This window comes from Molothrus ater, chromosome 9 (assembly GCF_012460135.2).
Source record: "Molothrus ater isolate BHLD 08-10-18 breed brown headed cowbird chromosome 9, BPBGC_Mater_1.1, whole genome shotgun sequence".
Classification (NCBI taxonomy): Eukaryota; Metazoa; Chordata; class Aves; order Passeriformes; family Icteridae; genus Molothrus; species Molothrus ater.
The window spans coordinates 4,746,991-4,764,468 of record NC_050486.2 but is presented as its reverse complement, the minus strand read 5'-3'; the positions used below and the strand labels follow the sequence as shown (position 1 = coordinate 4,764,468).

The following is a 17,478-nucleotide window of genomic DNA, read 5'->3' as shown; positions in this document are numbered from 1 at the left end:
TCTTTTTTAACACCATGGCAGTGATACTCAGAAATTGCTGAATCCCGGCTGCTTTCCAGTCCAGGGTTCTACGGCCTCCACACAGTGTTGTGATGCTGACAGCGGGGCAAGCTGCAACTAGAAAAATGTTCTGCTGGAATTTTTCGGGTTGGACTGAGTCCTTTTGCATTGCAAAATCCCCACATTTGCCCTCCTTGCCCTCCTTCATACTCCAGAGCCAGTGGCTTGGCTTTACTGCTTTAGCCTTGGTGCTGATTTGTGGAACTGGGCTAGCCAGGGCTATCGGACCCTTCAGGGCTCCTGGAAAACAGCCTCATGTTCCCAGTGCTGTGACTTGGCAGCAATGCAGTTCTGGGAATAGGAGGGAAGAGGGATAGAGAGTGGAGGGATGGAAGTAAGTTGGCTGCCAGCCTCTGCTACCCTCCTGCTGCCTTCACCCTAATGCTGGTGTTGGAGAGGTGAGAGATGCTCAGAAAGACACATTGTAGGCTACAGCTTGTGCTAAGCGCCTCCTCATAGCCTTGGGGAAAGTGTTTATGTCCTGTGGGAAACACCAAGCCATTTTTCCCTAAAGATTTGCTGCTTAATGCCAGGAACTTTTCCCTTGGTTTTATGCTGGAGGATGAAGATTCCTGGGCTTTTCATCATATGGCTTACTGCATCCCAGTTTCTCATATCCCAGTTCACCCTATTCCATCCCATCTCTCCATGTCCCAGCTCACCCCATCCTATTTCTCCCTTGTTCCCTGACCCTATCCCAGCTCTCCCCCCTCACTGAGCTGCAGCCATTCCCTCTTTTGTGGTACCAAATCCCCCTATGAAAACACCCATCCCAGGGCACACAAAAGCCACCTGGCTGCAGACAGTCACCTGAGGGATACCTGGTCACTCTACAGCACCAGATAGCACGATACCACCTTTGAACCCCCTCTAACAGGATTGACTAAAAACATTTATTATCAGAGCTCTCTGAGGGTGAGCATATCTGAAAGCATTAGGCTCAAGGGTGCCTGTCCCTGAGCATGGGAATGTGAAAGCCCAGCCTGTCCCTGGCACCTGGGATATTTGCTTCATTCCCTGGGCAAACAGCCTCACTGGGGCTCCACACTTCCCTATCACTAATTTAATTTGGCAGAGGCCTTGACAAGGGAGGGGCTGCTGGCCTTGCACCTTCCCTGGATTTTCAGGGGCCCCCCTGACCACAGTGCCTTGGCAGCCTCTTGGTTCAGGCAGGAGTGCTGTGGTGATGTGGCAGAGGGGGTGGGCACTGCCAGTGCTGATGTCTTGGAGTGCTGCTACCTGTGAAAGAGTCTTGATGCCATTAAACTGAGCTGGGAAGCATCAGAGAGACTTTAAGAAACTGAGAATTAATGCAAGAATGTACAAATATAATCAGTCCACTGCTCTAAGCCAGCATCCTCCTCCCCATAGCTGACCTGTAAAGGTCCCTTCCAGCTCCAGCTCAAATTCCACCGTGGTCTATAGGAGATGTTTTGAATTAATCTAAACAGCATGTGATGTTTGACCCTGTGGATGTCTCCTGCAGCAAGGTGTGCCAAGGCTCCTTCCCTTGTGGCATGAAAAAAAGGTACATTTGCAGGGATTTTGAACCTGCCACCTCCTTGTTTTGTTTGGCACGTAGCAGATCTGGGATCCAAGGAATCGTGCTTTGTTTCTCAGAAACTTTAATGGGCGAGAGGAAACCGTGACTCAGCTGCTGATGAATCACTGCAGCTCCAGATTGTCTCCCTGCTTGCTGGTGCCCCTCAAGCACAGGAACTGAGTGAGCCCATGCCAGGCAAGCTCCTGTCCCCTCATGGGATGTCAGTTTGAGCCCAGGTCTCAGACCAGCTGAAAATCAAATCCCACCTCCAGCTCCTGTTTTCCATCCATCCTTCCCAAAATCCTTATTTCCATGTGATACCAAAAGCCTTTCCCATGCCAAAAAGCACCCTGACAGCTTCAATTTCCTCCTGAGACCCCCCTCAAGCCCTAATTTGATTTTGAAAACACTACTCATTTTACACTGAAAATGGAAATCTCTCTTGCCTCCCCCTTATTTCATTGGATTAATCTAATTTTGCCACCAGTTTGCCCTGTTACACAGCTGTGAGCTTTACTCCTTGACAACACCCAGCTGGTACCCAGGGTCGGTTTATTTGGGATTTTCTCAGTATGGTGGGAGTGGTAGAGTGACTGAAGACATGATCACACCTTTCTTTCCCAGCTGCTTCCTCTGCTCCCTGGTGGTGATTTCTATTTGCAGACACTAGTCTGGCTTAAAGTAAGCAATGGAAAACTCTGTTCCCAGAGAAACATTCCTCTCATTTTTCCCCCATGCTTCTGCCTTTTCCCCTCCCTCTCCCCCTCCCACAAAAAAAAGCCTGCAGTTTCAACACCAAAAATAACGCACGTCCCGGTCGTGGGCTGGATAAAAATAGCAGCTCCTGGTATTTAGCAGCAGCAATGGATTTTCTGGCTTTGGAGGAAAATCAGGAGGAGGGGTGGGATGGGATGGTGACTCTTGACGCACGAGTGGAGGACAAACACAAAGCTGGTGTTTTGGGAGAAGCTGCTTCATCCCCTCCTCTCCCTCCTTTGGTCCCAGCTGGGCTCTGTCCCCTCCAGGAAGGGGGAGCTCTGAGGGTAGGTTGGGCTCAGCTGTCCCAGTCCCACCTGGGGCTGTTTTGGTGCTGCCCTTAAGTGTTGGGGCTCAGTCCTATGTAGGCAGGGATGGGGGCAAATGCTGCTCTTAGGGAAAATGCCCCAAAGCTGGTGAGTTTTTGGGGGTGCCTCATGCCCACTCACCACATAGGAGGCTGTGCAGCTGGGCTTGTCAAAGTGAGGTTTGCAGGACCATCCCTCCCTGCTGCTTAGACAAGAAGAATGCTGAGGTGGGGATTGAGGGGGTGCCTCCTCAAGTACTGCTGGATGCTTGTTGACAAAGCTGAGGTGTAAGGGACCTTTGTGCAGGTGAGGAGGAGGGTGGTGTGTGTCTGCTCAGGGTACAGCTCAGCGTTTGGGCTGTTTAGAGCTGATTGTTTTGTGTGTGAGAGCCCTCAGGAACTCCTTCCTGAGGAAATCCTACAAGGCAGCACTGGTGGCAGGCAGGGGGGAGAGGAGAGGAGACACACTGGGAGGTGGGGAGAGCGCCAGGCTGGGCGACTCCCAGCAGCGTGCTGCTGCCTTCCCCTCTGCAAGCACTCAAGGATAGTCATGGGAAAGGCAGGGAAGGAAAACCTGTTGGTGAATGGGGGGGGAATGGGGTCAGCAGCAGCAGCATCCAAGGGCTGCATTTGTGGAAGGTGTGAAGCAAAGGGCAGAGAGGAGAGCGATGCTTGGGCACAGTCTGGTGCCCCCAAGGCAGCAGCAGTGCCCCCAGTTGTAGGAAGCAGTGGCTCGTGCCTCCTCCAGCCACCCCCAGGGGTTTCCCATGCTGGATGGGTGTTGGATCTGCTCTGCCAAGGTGGATTTTTAGGTGAAAAACCGGTTGTGCAGGCCATCCCCTCTGTCACAGTCGTTCCTTTGGTGCCTCAGTCCCATGCTGAAGAGGAGCAATCCCTCAGTGCTGGTTTCCCCCAGAGCCAGCTCAGGCAGGCAGGGAGAGCCAATCCTGCTTTGTAATGATATGCAGATGCCAAATTAATAGTAGTCTTTTGATTATTGTCATTATTTGTTCCCCTCCATAAGCCACTCCCATGGGGGAAGCTGTTCCTGGAGATTTGTGGTGAGCTGATGTCCCTTGGCTCAGGATCACATGAGGATTTTGGCTGGTGGTATTGGAGCCATTGGAATGTTCTGTGCTGCCCTCGGGGCTTAGCTCCTGCCCGGGGGTGGGACTATCTGACCTTTGTTCTTCACACTTCAAAGTCTTCCTGCTCCTCATCTTGTTTGCTACAGGGGGCTCCGTGGGGAGGATGCAGCTGGGTGTCAGGGCTGGGGCAGGGCAGCCTGTTGGGAGCTCACCCACCCTCCAGGAGGGAACCGAGAGAGAAATGCAAATTGTGCTGGGTGAAGGAGGGGAAAAAACAACCATGACCTTCCTCCTGGGGGTGTTTTGCCTCTTTCTGCCCCTCTGTGAGGGAGAGCAGGTTCCTGTGTTTTGAGGGGTAAATTCCTCTGAGACAGGGGACAGAGGCAGCAGAGGGGCAGTTGTGACTGAGGAACCAATCCAAGGGGGGTACAGGGAGATGCCATCTGTTTTTGGCCTGACTTGAGTGCAGCCAGGGGACATTGGACCAGGAGCAGGGACAGACACTGTCCCCAGGAGTGGTCAGTACTGCCCTGGTGCTCCCCCATCCCCTCTGCTGCTCCTCTCCCAAGTGCCCGTTTCCATCGCCTTCTGAAATTCCTAGAGGGAGGATTTCCTACCTCATCCCACTCCTTCTCTTGCTTTTAAGGAGGATTTTTCTCATGACCATTTGCAGAGTTACTCCCTTCAACCCCGTCCTTTGTTGTGACATGGACAAATGCAGGGGACAGCATGGGGACAAAGGCCTGTTGTGGTGAACAGAGGCTGTTTGTGTCCCCACCACATCCTGGTGTGCTCTGCTCTGCTCTGCTGGTCAGCAGCCACGCCTGGCCCTGGTCCCTGTGCAGGAGCAATGCCAGGGAGATAACCTGACTGGGAGCAGGAGGATCAGCCATGCTGCTGGGAGAAGCCTGCTGCAGGATTGCTGCATCCTTTGATGTTCCTACTGACAGCAGAAAGCAGCCCAAAATACTGGGAATGGAGACAAGTGCTGCTGTAAGGACAAGGGCAGGATGGGTTCACACTGACAGAGGACAGGGTTAGACAAGATATTGGAAGAAATTCTTCCCTGTGAGCATGGTATGGCCCTGGCACAGGGTGCCCAGAGAAGCTGTGGCTGCCCCTGGATCCCTGGAAGTGCCCAAGGCCAGGCTGGACAGGGCTTGGAGCAACCTGGTCTAAGTGGAAGACGTCCCTGCCCATAGCAGAGGGGTTGGAACTAGATCATCTTTCAAAGTCCTTCCCAACCCATTCTAGGGCTGATTCTGTGCTTGTTGAAACAAGTTGTAAGCAGAAAAATTGCTGGCTATATCACAGGGAAGGGGGATAAGCCTGGAGGCTGCTATTCACAGCATTCCTCATCCCAGGGAGAGGGGACACATCAATAAAATTTAAATAATAAAATTTAAAATCCCTGCATTTGGATTTGATGTAAAGACATAATTTAGAATTTTTTTTACACTCTACATAACTAAACATTAGAGCCTGTAGCCTCAGGAGTTAAAATATAAAGATGGGAACAACAGTTTTAAAAGGGATGATGAACACATGCCATCTTATGAGGGGAAATTAAAATCTGAGAATGTTGAAGATGCTGCTATAAAAATGACATCTCCTAAGTGATAAAGCAGCTTTGAATCTATGGCACAAAGCTGCCCCTTCATCAACTGCTCCAGCCTTGTTCTGGAGCCATTGCAGCTCCTCCTGCCACACTGTGCTTCTGGGCCAGCATTTCCCTCATGGGTTTTTTGGGCTGAGGCTGCAGGATGTGTTGCTGGAAATGTGTTGCTTGAGCTCTGGGTTTGGGATGGGTGCCCAAGGTCCTCGCTGAGGACCTTTGTACACCCTCCTGATGTTTGCTGTTGGAACAAAGTTCCTGAGCATCACTCATGCAAAAAGGGGACTTTGGTAAGAGGGCTGTGATGAAATATCTCTGTGTAAAGTGCACATGGGGGGGCTGTGGTGGCTGGAAGTGCCCAAAGAGGAGTGTGGCATGCCTGGGAAGGCATGCTTCTTGGAATGGCTGGAAATATGAGATCCCACCACATGCAGGACCATGTCTAGATTATGGTGATGGCTCTGAGCTGTGCAAGGGCAGGGGGGCCAGAGCCATGGGGGTGGTGGGCACGTGTGATAGGGCAGGAGCCCCCAGGGTTTAGTGTGATGGGGCAAAACACTTCCCTGGCTTAAATCAAAACTTGTAGTGTTTAGAAAAGGGCTTTTTGCCAGCCCTCACTCCCTTCTCATCCCATCTGAAACATGGAGTTGGGCCTTGACTGTGATTTTGGGAGGGTCCTTTGCAGAAGGATGCTGCAGCTCCCCATGTGCCTGCTACCTGCCTTCTCTAGGTACCAAGCTCTGAGTGATACACACCTGCCTCTTGTTATTGGTTTTTGCAATAGGTGAACTATTTGTGAGGTTCTCTGCAGGAAATGGAGGCCCTGGGGGCTTCACTTGGCCCCAGACGTGCTGTGGGTGCACATTGGAAAGTGTTGCCCTTCTCTTAGAGACCATACATAAAACACCCTGGATTACTGTAGGGACACAGTTTGGGGTAATTGGGGATGGGGCTGTGGCTGAGCCTCATCCTTAATTGGCTGCAGCTGTGAGCAGCAGGTGAGCAGCACTGACAGCAATGAGCCATGAGTGCCCAGGGGCACTGAGCAACCACCAAAGGGAACAGAGGGCACACAGGGGCAGGGCATCAACAGGAGGGGATAAAAGGCTGGGCTGACAGAACAAGGGCAGATGCTTGAAGCCTTCCAAAATTCTATGGTGATACTTTGTGTATTGTGGCTGTTTCAACTGCAGCGTGTGCTGTGACAGACAACGGCTTGGCCAAGCACAGTGAGACTGGGATGATGAGTACCAGCACAGGTAACCCTTCCTCCCCATCCCAAACACATCTCCATCCCTCAGCTCCTCCATTTACAGGCCTTGCATGAAGGGTCTTCCATGGCACTAACTACCTTCAGAACAAAAAAAGTTCATACAGTCAAGTCCCTCAGGCTTCACGCTTTGCTTTTGGTTTACTAAGGGTCGTGGCCAAGGTGGGACATCCCCTCTCTCACAAACTTCCTTTTTTGTCTCACAAATCCGAGCAAGAAAGAGAAGTTGCCACCAAGAGAACTCCCCTGTTTTGTCTCTACTAAGTCAAATTTAGAAAATATTGAAGTGGTCTGGAGGAAGAGCTTCTTTCAAGCTTTCTCATCCTGTCTGGCTACGTGTTGAATGTGAAAACTTTAAACAAATAGAGGTTTAGGTAAAGTCTTCATGTGAAATAAGAGAAGAATTTCAAAATCCTCTGAAGTTCATCTTCATCCTAGAGATCTTTGCTAATCAGTACTGGGGATTTTTTGTTGTTTTTTTTTTTTGTTGTTGTTGTTTCCCACTGGGAGTATATTCTGCTGGAACAAGCCTTCCAATCCTTTTTGTGGTGGTGTTTCCATCATGTTGGGAACAGATTGCTGTTTAAATCACGCAACTGGTTTTCACGGAAGATTTTGGAGTTGTTTCCCTTTGCTCCCAAGCATTCATACCACAGCTTTGCTTTCTCTGGCTGCAAACTCCAGAGCCAAGAGCCTCTGTAGCTCATGAGAGCAGCTAAATTTATTAGCAAAATGTCTCATGCTGGACTGAGGCCAAATCCCAGCTCCCTGCCTTCCTGTGCTTAATGGACCGACTGTGCTGACCCAACTTCATGGCCATATTATTGCTATTTATTTTAACAGCTTAGCTGGGCTGGGGGGGACTTGGGAATCTTTGGTTCCACCTTCTGCCCAAGGCAGCCCTGGGGTTGGATGAGGTTGCTCGGGGCTTTTTCCAACCTGGTCTTGAACACCTACAAGGATGGAGCTGGGATCACCAGCCAAAGCTGGGCTGCCCCAAAACTTTCTCCCACTGTTTATTTGTTACACTGCATGTGCTGGGTCTATCAGCTGCTCTGTTCCTCCAGGTTTGAATGTGAATCCATGCTAAACCCCCCATGCTCCTCCCATGGGATAACCAAAGATCAGGGATAGGGGATGTGTGTCCCTTCTTGGCATAAAGTTGGGGCTGAAATGTTGCTGGGCTTGGATGCATGAGGCCCCTGGTCCCACCCCACTCCTGGACAAGCACACAGCTCACTCCTTCAGTATCTTTTATTAATGTATAGAAAATGCATTAAAAAAAGGAACTATACATAGCCTAAGAGCGGTCAGGACTAAAAATACTAGTTAACAATGGTTAACAAGCGTTGATCCCATTCTCCAAGCTACATTTTCATTACAGGGTGGGGAAGGTTGTTTAATATATTATTATTTATTTATATTATAGATTTTATTTATGCATTTATTTACTTTTCTTTTCCCCCTCATTTGGTTCCAGTGGTTTGAGTTCATCAGAATCTGAGGCATTTTGTTGCCTCTGCTCTCCCTTCTTATTTATGTTTTTAAACTTTTTTTAGCATATTAAGAACATTTCCAGGATAACACCTGTACACAGGGGGTATTTGTTTGTTTGTTTAGGTCTTTGTGTCACCATCCTTCTGAGAAGCCACTGACATCTGAAGAACTGCAGGCTGGGTATTGAGGCAGGTCTAGGCATCAGGATCTCCCAAGGGAAGGGCCTTTCCCTCCCACTTAGCCCAAATTTCCCTTCTGGAAGGGGCAAGGAGCTGCCACCACCATCAGGGTTTTAGGAAAGGGGAAGGTGACCCTGGAGGTGCTGGTGGTCCCCAGGGGACTCTGTTGGGTTTTATGGCCATCCCAGGGTGCTTGGCTGGCAGAAGCAGGGATGGACTTCTTATTTGGCCCCAGAACAGAACCCTTTGTTAGTGGGTGTAAGCATGAATTAAAGGGTTTTTTGGGCTGAGAGTTCATTGCTGGCAGTGTTTGGTAAAGTCAAAACTTGTGGGCATGCCTAGGGGGGCACAGGACAGGGGGTGTGTGTTCACCCCCAGATGTGATGGTGGGGGCACAGCAGGAAGGCAGCTCTGAGCTGGGATGAAGGTCATGAGCTGGGATGGAGGTGAGGCACCAGGAGGGTACTTTGGCTCCTGCTGTGCTTTGTCAGGTTGCTCTGAGCCTGTTGTGGGCATGGGGACACCACGGGCTGGGCCCTCACCAGTGCATCACTGGCAGTGAGGGTGGCATGAGCCGTGCCTTCCACACCCAGGAAATTCACCTGGGATAAGCATCCCTCTGGGAAGGAGGCAAGAGTGCATTTAGGCTGGTACTCAGCTTTGAGATGCCCATGTGGCCTGGTTTAGGGCAAATTTGGGAGAGTAAAGTAATGCAAAGATAAGGAGTAGAAGCAGACTTCTCCCCAACCTTTGTGTGGGTACTCTCCCTGGTACCTTCCTACCAAAACCCAGCTACCCTTGGGGAGAGCCTGGCCTCTCTCCTTCTTGAAATTATTAATTTATAGATGCTATCACTTTACTAAAAGCAGCTTTTCCTTTCAGGACTCTTTTTCTCTTTGGTTATGTTTCAGTGCAGTGTGCAAGGAGAAGGTGGGCTTGGAGAATGGAAACAGAGGGAAATGAATATTGAGCAAGAGATGAAAGTCCCTTTGTGTTTCCCTCTAGGATTTTGGGGTTAGAAATAAGAGATGGCTTTGAAAGGCTGCAAGGGTCATGGGCACACATGGTGTTCTGCTGTGTGAAGGATTTGATGTGCTGCTTCCTGTTACACAGAATGGCATCTCACAGTGGATAGTGTGGTTTGGGTAACAGCCTCATGCTCCTTGTTGGGCTCTGGAACAAGCCTGAGCCACACAAACCCAGGGTGGCAGTGGAGCCACCAGAGCCCAGTGGAAGTTCACATGCTGAAGCTAAGTCTCTCAAGGTGAGCACTGCACCAGATCCAGGCTTGGTTTCTGGGAATTTCAGGGCCAAACCTGGTCTAGCTGGAGAATGAACTAGCTCATCCAGTGATGGAGGGTGAGAAGAAACTTCTTAATTATGGGGCCTTCTGGAGCATCAACATTAAGCACAAATTTGCTGGCAGGAGCTTTGTCAAAAAAAAAAAAAGGCAATATAGAAAAATAACTTTCTGGTAAATTGTATCTTGTTTATGGTCAATGTGAACAGGAGACAATGGCACAAATGACTGGGTCATCATTGCTGGTTGTGTGCCTGGGCTTGGGTTGGGTTATCACCAGGAGAAAACCATGATGTGTAGAAATCTTTCCTTTAAGAGACTGTAGCAACTGTCTTTCACCAATGCCATGGAAAGGCAACATGCTGGTATCACATGAGAGGTCAGGGACCAGCACTGATGTATAATAGCACTGGAAGATTGGATATTGTCCAGTTTCATATCTGACTATGCAACTGGGTCAAGTGGGCTGACTCATCCTGGTTACAGGACTTGTACAAAGGATGAAAGACATGAGGAGGGAGGGAGAGATATATGTCAGTAAACCTGTTGAGAGAATAATCAGCCTTTTTGAGGATATTCTTTTGAACCTCCTAGAAAAGCTTGGCAAACTTTGATTTTTTTTTTCAAACTTTCTATTTGAGTCTTTCTTTTGAAAAGAGAGGTTTCTTGCCTTTCACTTGACTGTGAATGATAAATGTTTGCATGACATCTCTTCCTTTCTCCTGGGTAGGTAAGAAAACAGCACCATCCACCGCCAGTTTCTGTTGCATCCACTGCTCCATTACAGCTTTTGTTGGGATATTTCTTCCTACAAATTCTTGATGGTTTGGAGAAAAATTTACTCTGCTGGTCTACTAAAAGCCTTCTTAGGCTTTAATCAGTTCCATCTGCTGCTCTTTGCTGGGGTTTGGGTCTTAAAGCAGGGGTGGGTGCTCAGGAGGTGTGACATGCCACCATCTGTGACAGCAGCCGTGTCCTGCAAGAGATCCTATCACCTGCAGCCTCTGACTCACCTGTTCCAAAACTGGTTGACTTGCTGCCTGATTTGATGCCAAGGGGAAGTAAGAAGGGACGCCTCATTTACATATGAGATGTTGCTGAGCATCCTTTCTCCAGGTCAGCTTGCAAGCTGAAGGAGTGGGCCGTGTATCTGATCTTGACCTCAGGGTTAGCTGTGATTTCACGTGCCAGTATGTGCCATGGAGAAGGAGGTTATGTTTCCCATTTAATGCTCTTCTTCAGCTCTGCAGCCATCACCAAAAACATCAGAACATTAAGGAGTGTGACCACGAAAGATACACTGGCCTGAATTACAAGCTGCTGCAAAGATGCCTTTATGTTGCCATCTGAAAGATGTTTTTGAGACAAAGCAGCTTCAGTGTGATAAAACCAGATTAGCAGTGTTTAGCATTTGTAATGTTCCTCTGGCTGCAAATCCAGTGATGAGCTGCATTGTCCTTGGATGCACGAGTCCCTTCTTGGAGACCAGGCCAGTGACAATGCCCAGCATTGATTGGAGTCCTTGGAGAGGAGTGACAAGCATGGTGGTCATTTGGGCTCTGTGGAGGTGGGGACAATGACAGCAGGGCACAGACAGAGATATCCAAAGGGTCCATCTTCCTTGAGTTAAGGATGGGAAGAGTGAACTTATTAATTCTTCAAAGGGCCTTGAAGTGCTCCAAAATCCAAATGGAATCCCTTCCAGGAGGGGAAACAGTTGATTTCCTGTTAGAGAGCTGGCAATTCCAAGGCACTGAGATTTGTGTCCCTCTTGTGATGGCATTGTAGAGGAATAGTGTAGGAGAAGGAAGGAAATGGGCATTCCTCAGCTTGCACTTGTCTTTCCTTAGCTGCATTGGCATAATTCCCTGTGTGCATGGAGGGCGATCAACAGGAGCACCTGAGCTGTGACAGCTGCTGGCTTCAGGTTAGGCTGCAGTTCTGTGATATCTTCTTATTGCTGCTCCTCCTCTGAGACTCTTGTTTGGGACTAGTGACCTCAGTGAGAGAGAGCATGATGGAATGTAGAAATAACAGAGGAAGTGGGTCCTAGATTTCAGGACCACAAGTAGGGATTCTTCTCCCAAGTCATCTAATTTAAGTCCTTTCTTCTCCATCAAGTTCAGCATAACCCAGGCAGATGTCATGGACCTGGAGTGGGCTGAGTTTAGCTTGGAGGAGTGGATAATGAAGGTTGGGGCTGGTGGAGTAGTTCTTATTCCCATACACCTCATGCACACGAGGATGACTTTGTGGTGGGACCAACACATGAGCTGTGGACTCTCTGCAGTTTGCCTATGTATGCAGATATTTGCCGAGCTCTCCTGTGAAAACTGGGGATGGGAGGAGCCTTTGCTCATCCTCACTTGATCCCCAGGTGTCCAGAGCCTGCACATAGGGGAGAGATGGGCCTCTGCCTGCTGGAAGAGTTGGTGTCTACAGGATGGCATGAAGCTTGGGGCCTCTCTGCCAGGAGGGGACAGGGAGGCAGGGAGAGGACGGGCATCCCTGGCCATTGCTGGGCTGGAAATGGCCACACCAAGGTATCTGTGGGGAATGTTTCTGCCACAAGCCTTGTGACAAACGTTTCTAACAGGGTTTGCTGGGGATTTCTATGTCTTTTAAAAAAATATCAAAAAATCTGTCTCTCTCTCTTTCTTCTCATGTTAAGGGCCAGAGTATTGGGATAGGGAGACTGGAAATTTGGTATTTCTCTGGGACAGATGCAAAGCAATGAGGTCTTTCCTTTCCCATGGCCTTTCCTTGTGCCATGGTTCCCTCCAGCACTTGTGAGGGGCAGCTTGCTATCTCAGACGAGTAGTAAATTTTTTTTTCCCTTTTCATATTATAAAATACAAACAAATGACAGAAAAGGTCAGGTGGTGGGAGGCAGGAGGGGTTCAGCTGGCTCAGAGCTGTAGGGACCGTCTCTTCCTCCCAGAGATGTTACGGTGGTTGTAAGGTCGCATCTTCATTTCCACAAAGGGGATGGAGAACTCGTGGCCTTTCCAATGGTACCAGTTAATCCCCTGCCAGGAGGGAGAGAAAGGCAGAGGGTAAGGAAAGACCCTAACAAGAAACTAGGGTGGGAGAGGAAGGAAAAAAGTTTGATTTGTGTAGAGAAGATAGAAAGAAAAAACTTGCTACTGCAGGAGCAAGCAGCTCCCCTGCTTCTATGGCTTGATTGTTTTTTTTCCCACTGCTCAAAGGCTGGTCAAATTTCATGTAGGTAATTTTTTTAGTCTAACGCACTACAGCAGATGACTATGGCAGTGTGTGTGAGGCACAAAGCCTAGCTGGCTTGAAGGTGACTCCCTTTGGTGGGGTCATGCCACCAGTTCTGACCATGGTGCACTAATCACAGAACCCCAGCCCTAACCTAGGCTTGCTGGCATGTTCCCCTGGAAGAAATTCCAGAGGCTTTGAAGGCCTTACCTGACTGTGCCGGGACTCTCCGTACTTGCCGTTGAGGTTGGTGCGGTGGCAGTTCTTGTACCACCAGGCCCCTTTGTAGGACATGGCACAGTTGGTCACAGCAACATCGTTGTCCCTGTCCTTGGTGGAGAAGGGGCGCCCCTGGTGATAGGTGAGGGAGTCTCCTGTGGAAAGAGGTGCTCTTAAAGGTGATGGAGTCTGTTATCTGGTCATTTCACAAGGAAATTGGGATGTTCTGGGTTTGTGGTAACCGTTTCAATCAATGGCTCAAACAGCTGACAGTCTGGGGATAACTGGAATTAACTGGATAACTGAATGTTAACTGGAATTGTTCACAGCTGGCTCATCTGAGGTCCTCTGCACTGGAATTAACTGGATAACTGAATGTTAACTGGAATTGTTCACAACTGGCTCATCTGAGGTCCTCTGCTGTCTGTTTAGGATCAGTGCAGACCATAGCAAATCTTAGAGACTTCTTGACTTTGTCAGATAAAGTGCTTGGGTATGTGTTTGGATCTGAATTTCAGTGTTTCAGAAATTAATTCAATCCCAGATTTTGGCATCCCTGATTTCCCTAGGCTTGGCTCTGCTATATAACTTCAGGAGGCTTTCAGCCTCCTTCTTTCCTGTTAGCCAAAGGGAGCTTTTTCTCTCAACAGAGACCAAATATTCATCTCTTGAACCAAGATGCTTGGCCACCTTTTCTCTCTTTGGATAATGGAAAGAAGGTTTTTGAAGGTGTGTGATGTCTTATTCCACCAAAACCTCTAACTTCATCCTCACTGGATAACTAGACAGCTGCTTTTGTCTGAAAGAAAAGCCGGAGTAAAATATGGTGAATTGAGTGATGTACTTACAGGAGACATTCTAAATATGCTCCTTGGTAATCCCTAAGGACATATGAAGTGGATCCATGCTGGCTGTGTGCAATCCAGCCATGGAGAGACTGTTGCTGCCATCCTTGGCAGTAGAGTGGGTGCTTTGTGCCCTGGGATTTGAGGTTAGAGCAAGTGCTTTGTTGCACACCATCCAGATTCCTGTCACCTCTCTTCCAGTGGCAACTAACTGGTACTGAACAAGGAAATTGCTGCATCTTGGGTATGTTGTGGGGTTCCACCTAGTACATGGTGGAAGTTCCATCATGGGGCCTTGCACTGGGCATGTCTATCCCAGATGAAGGGGCTAGAGTTGTACCCCTTCTCCCTTCTTGAGGAAGAGATCCCCTGTGCCCTCCCTCCAGCGCCCACTCTCTTCTGGTGGGCAACTCTAACTCCTCCAAATCAACCAAGCAAGCAGGTGTGACAGTGTCCTTGCAAAACTGGGCAGTGTTTGGCCTTTATGTGAGGAAATGACTCAGAGGGTTTCAGATTTTTCCATAGCTGTGGAAAGGCAATAAATACAGCCTCCAGCATGACATCAATAGCCAGCTGTGGCTACTGCCAAGTGAGATGACACCTCTGATGGTTGACCTGGTTATTTGAATAGCAATGCCTCTGATATTAAATATCTAATCCCCAATGGAAAATTCAGTGTCCTTACTGGGATTTATCAGCCTGGTTTACACGACGGACTGCAGGAAGGCAGAAAGGACTATGGGTGTTTGTCTCGCCACTCTAGACAAGTGAGATTTCATGTTGGGATTTCCTTTACAGTCTTGGACCAACCAGTCACAGGATTTCCCAAGACCCTTGCTAGCAAGGAGGCTGTGTACCTGAAGTGCCATTGTAGTCCCCAATGCGCAGTTTGTAGAGGCTCCTGGAGTCACCAATGGAGAATTTGTCATAGTAGGCATATGCTGCCTCCTGGCCATCCCTCATGTCTATCCGCAGCTCGTAGCGCCCTTGGGATGTGATCTTATGGATGTTGTCCAAGCCTGTCGAGACAGTGAAACACCCTGTGGGACCTGGTGCCCAGATCTGCTGCATGAACAAACAAGGCAAGCTCTAGGCAAATAAAACAGTAGTGGGAAATGAGAGCAAGGAGAGGAATCAAAGGGCAGCAGCACTTGTGGTGAGTTTGAGTTTCTCCTGGCACTGCTGGGGTCTGGATCTCTGTCTCCACTCGAGCTTCACTTCCCTGTGTCTGTGAGCAGTGGGTTCAAGGCCCAGCTTCAGATTTCTTCATGCTGCTGAAGCTTGGAACATTCAGCTGTTGAGCTCTGGTGCTACTGTTGTTGTTAAGCTCCCATACAAGCCAGAGTGTGCTTATGCTGCAGGTCCCTTTGGCTCATGTTCAGGTTTTGGAGGAGCACACTCAATTTCAGAGCTGTGCTGTCTCCCACTCACTCCTTTCCTGCTTTCATTGGACTTCTGGCCACCAGTGCAACCTATAGTCATGCAATGGACAATGATGGGTTTTGGTCCATGAAAACTGACAGCATACATACCCCCTCCTCTCCTAGAGAGAGCAAACTAGGGAGCTGCTAACCTTCACAATGTGCCTTTATGTGGTGTGCCTCTGCATGAGTTCCTAAAGTGAAGGGCAGGGAATGAACAGAAGGAAAACTGTCTGAGGGAGAACGTAGAGCAATGTGGTGAAAGGCAAAGAGCCAACAGCTGACAGCGCTTATGGAACTTAAGTTTGACACATCAATGAAAGGCAAACAGGGAAGGTCATACCCAGCCAAAACTCATCCTCCAAGTTTCCAAAGCCAACGCGGTAATCTGCCCATTTCCGGAAGAAATCGGTTAGCCCGTTCTGCCGCCGCTGGAAGACCTGATGTGGAGGGAGAGCAGGGGGAAAATCATAATGATGGAGATGAGAAACAGCTTTGCCAGGCTTTGGACACACAAAGGTAAAGATAATAATTTTTCTTTCCATTGTGCCTTTCAGGGGAGAAAATTGCAATGCCTATCCAGTTAGTGTTAATTGCAGGCATGCAATTAATTCATGTGCAGGTGTAGAAGCAAGAGATATTAGATAATGTCCAAAGCAAATCAATGGTAAAATAGGAAGGATTTGGCCTTTAAGGTTTCTGCTTTAACTAGTATATGGTGCCTCTGGTTTTCTAGCATGTAATTCTGCTTTGAGATGGCTATTTCTGTGATATCCAAGGGGATGTTCTGAAGCAGAGTGAGAGGGAAATTTACTGGCTAGAAATCAGCATTTGAGGAAGCCCATTTTTTTTGGTTTTGACTATACATCTAGCAGGGTTTTGTGTAATGTGTGTAAGTAAGAGTTTGACACGAATAAGATCAGAGCACCATGGCATTATTTACTTACACTGTCAGTCCATCTACGTCAAGACAAGCAGTGTTTGTGCAGCTCATAAGCCAAACAGGCATTTGTTTCTAAAGTTCTCCTGTGCAGACTCAATTGGGGTGACGCCTGACACCCTCCTTCTGCAGGCAGTGTGAATCATTCCCCGTGAAAGCTATCAGCCATTAATTTCATTTCTAGAACAATAAATCAGCTTCACTCACAGATTTTGCTCTCCAGAAGCACTGCAAACATGCCAAATAAATCAAAGGGCATTTCTCCAAGTGTAACTATTATTACCGGAGCGTGGGCCATTCCCTGCGGCGTGCGAAATGAAGAGTGTGATGCTGAGCCTGCTGTCATGCCCATGCTTTGCTGGTAGGGGCTCAGTTACTTTGTGGTGGGTACAACATGCCACATGGATACTCACAATCCAGCCCCCTCCGTCAGTGGTCATGTCACAGTACACGGGCACCCGCTGGCTGAGGTCCCCGTTGATGGAGATGGTGTAGACCCCGCTCAGCGTGTCTCCGTTCATCAGGTGCTGGGCACAATCCTGAGGGTTAGCAAACACACGTCCTCCTGCAAAAGCAAAGTCAAAAAAAAAGGTAAAATTCAAGCAAAGAGACACCTTTTCCCCATGCTTCAGGCTCCACTAGTTACAGTCCAGGAAAAGTCTGTCTTGGCTCCTGCATTCCGAGTAATTCCATGAGGCAGTGAGACTTTATATCTGCTGTCGAGCTCAGAGGACTTACTGGAAAAAAATGTGTGCATATATTAATTATTCTTCCATATGTCTTATACTGGAAGGGTGCATGGTAATGTCACAATGAATGATGAGGGATGTCACTTCTTGGACTATCTTTCTGCACTGTGTCTGAAACCCTGGGGTTTAAGCTGTCACCAGCATATTTAGACAGCTGTGAAAATACCAAAAACCTGTTCTCCTCTCAGGACTGCCAGCTCTAATCAAGTTTTATAACAGTACTCATTCCAGGGGGATTCTCCTGATTCTCCATGAGCTTGGAAATGATGGTGGACTTACGCTGAGCTAATTGTCACTTGCAAGCTGAGCAGGAATGAGGCTGTGTGAGATGCTAGAGGTAGGTAGTATGGGCTGTGTGGCTGTGATACAGGTGTTCTCTAATGAGGAAACATCTTATTTTGTGGTCAGAGTTTAGGAGAGTCTTAATTATGACAGTTATTCTGGCAGTATTGGAATATCAGGTC

The 17,478-nt window shown here is 48.6% G+C and overlaps 1 protein-coding gene across 1 annotated transcript in view; it reads right to left on the bottom strand.

Annotated features, from left to right (window-relative positions):
- Nucleotides 1-7,878: 7,878 nt before the first annotated feature.
- TNR (tenascin R) overlaps nt 7,879-17,478 on the bottom strand; it is an 83,801-nt gene continuing 74,201 nt past the window's right edge. The window contains 5 exon segments of the mRNA XM_036387662.2: nt 7,879-12,644; nt 13,051-13,214; nt 14,762-14,923; nt 15,669-15,765; nt 16,679-16,830. Coding sequence (XP_036243555.1) covers nt 12,525-12,644; nt 13,051-13,214; nt 14,762-14,923; nt 15,669-15,765; nt 16,679-16,830 — 695 coding nt within the window. The 3' untranslated portion in view covers nt 7,879-12,524.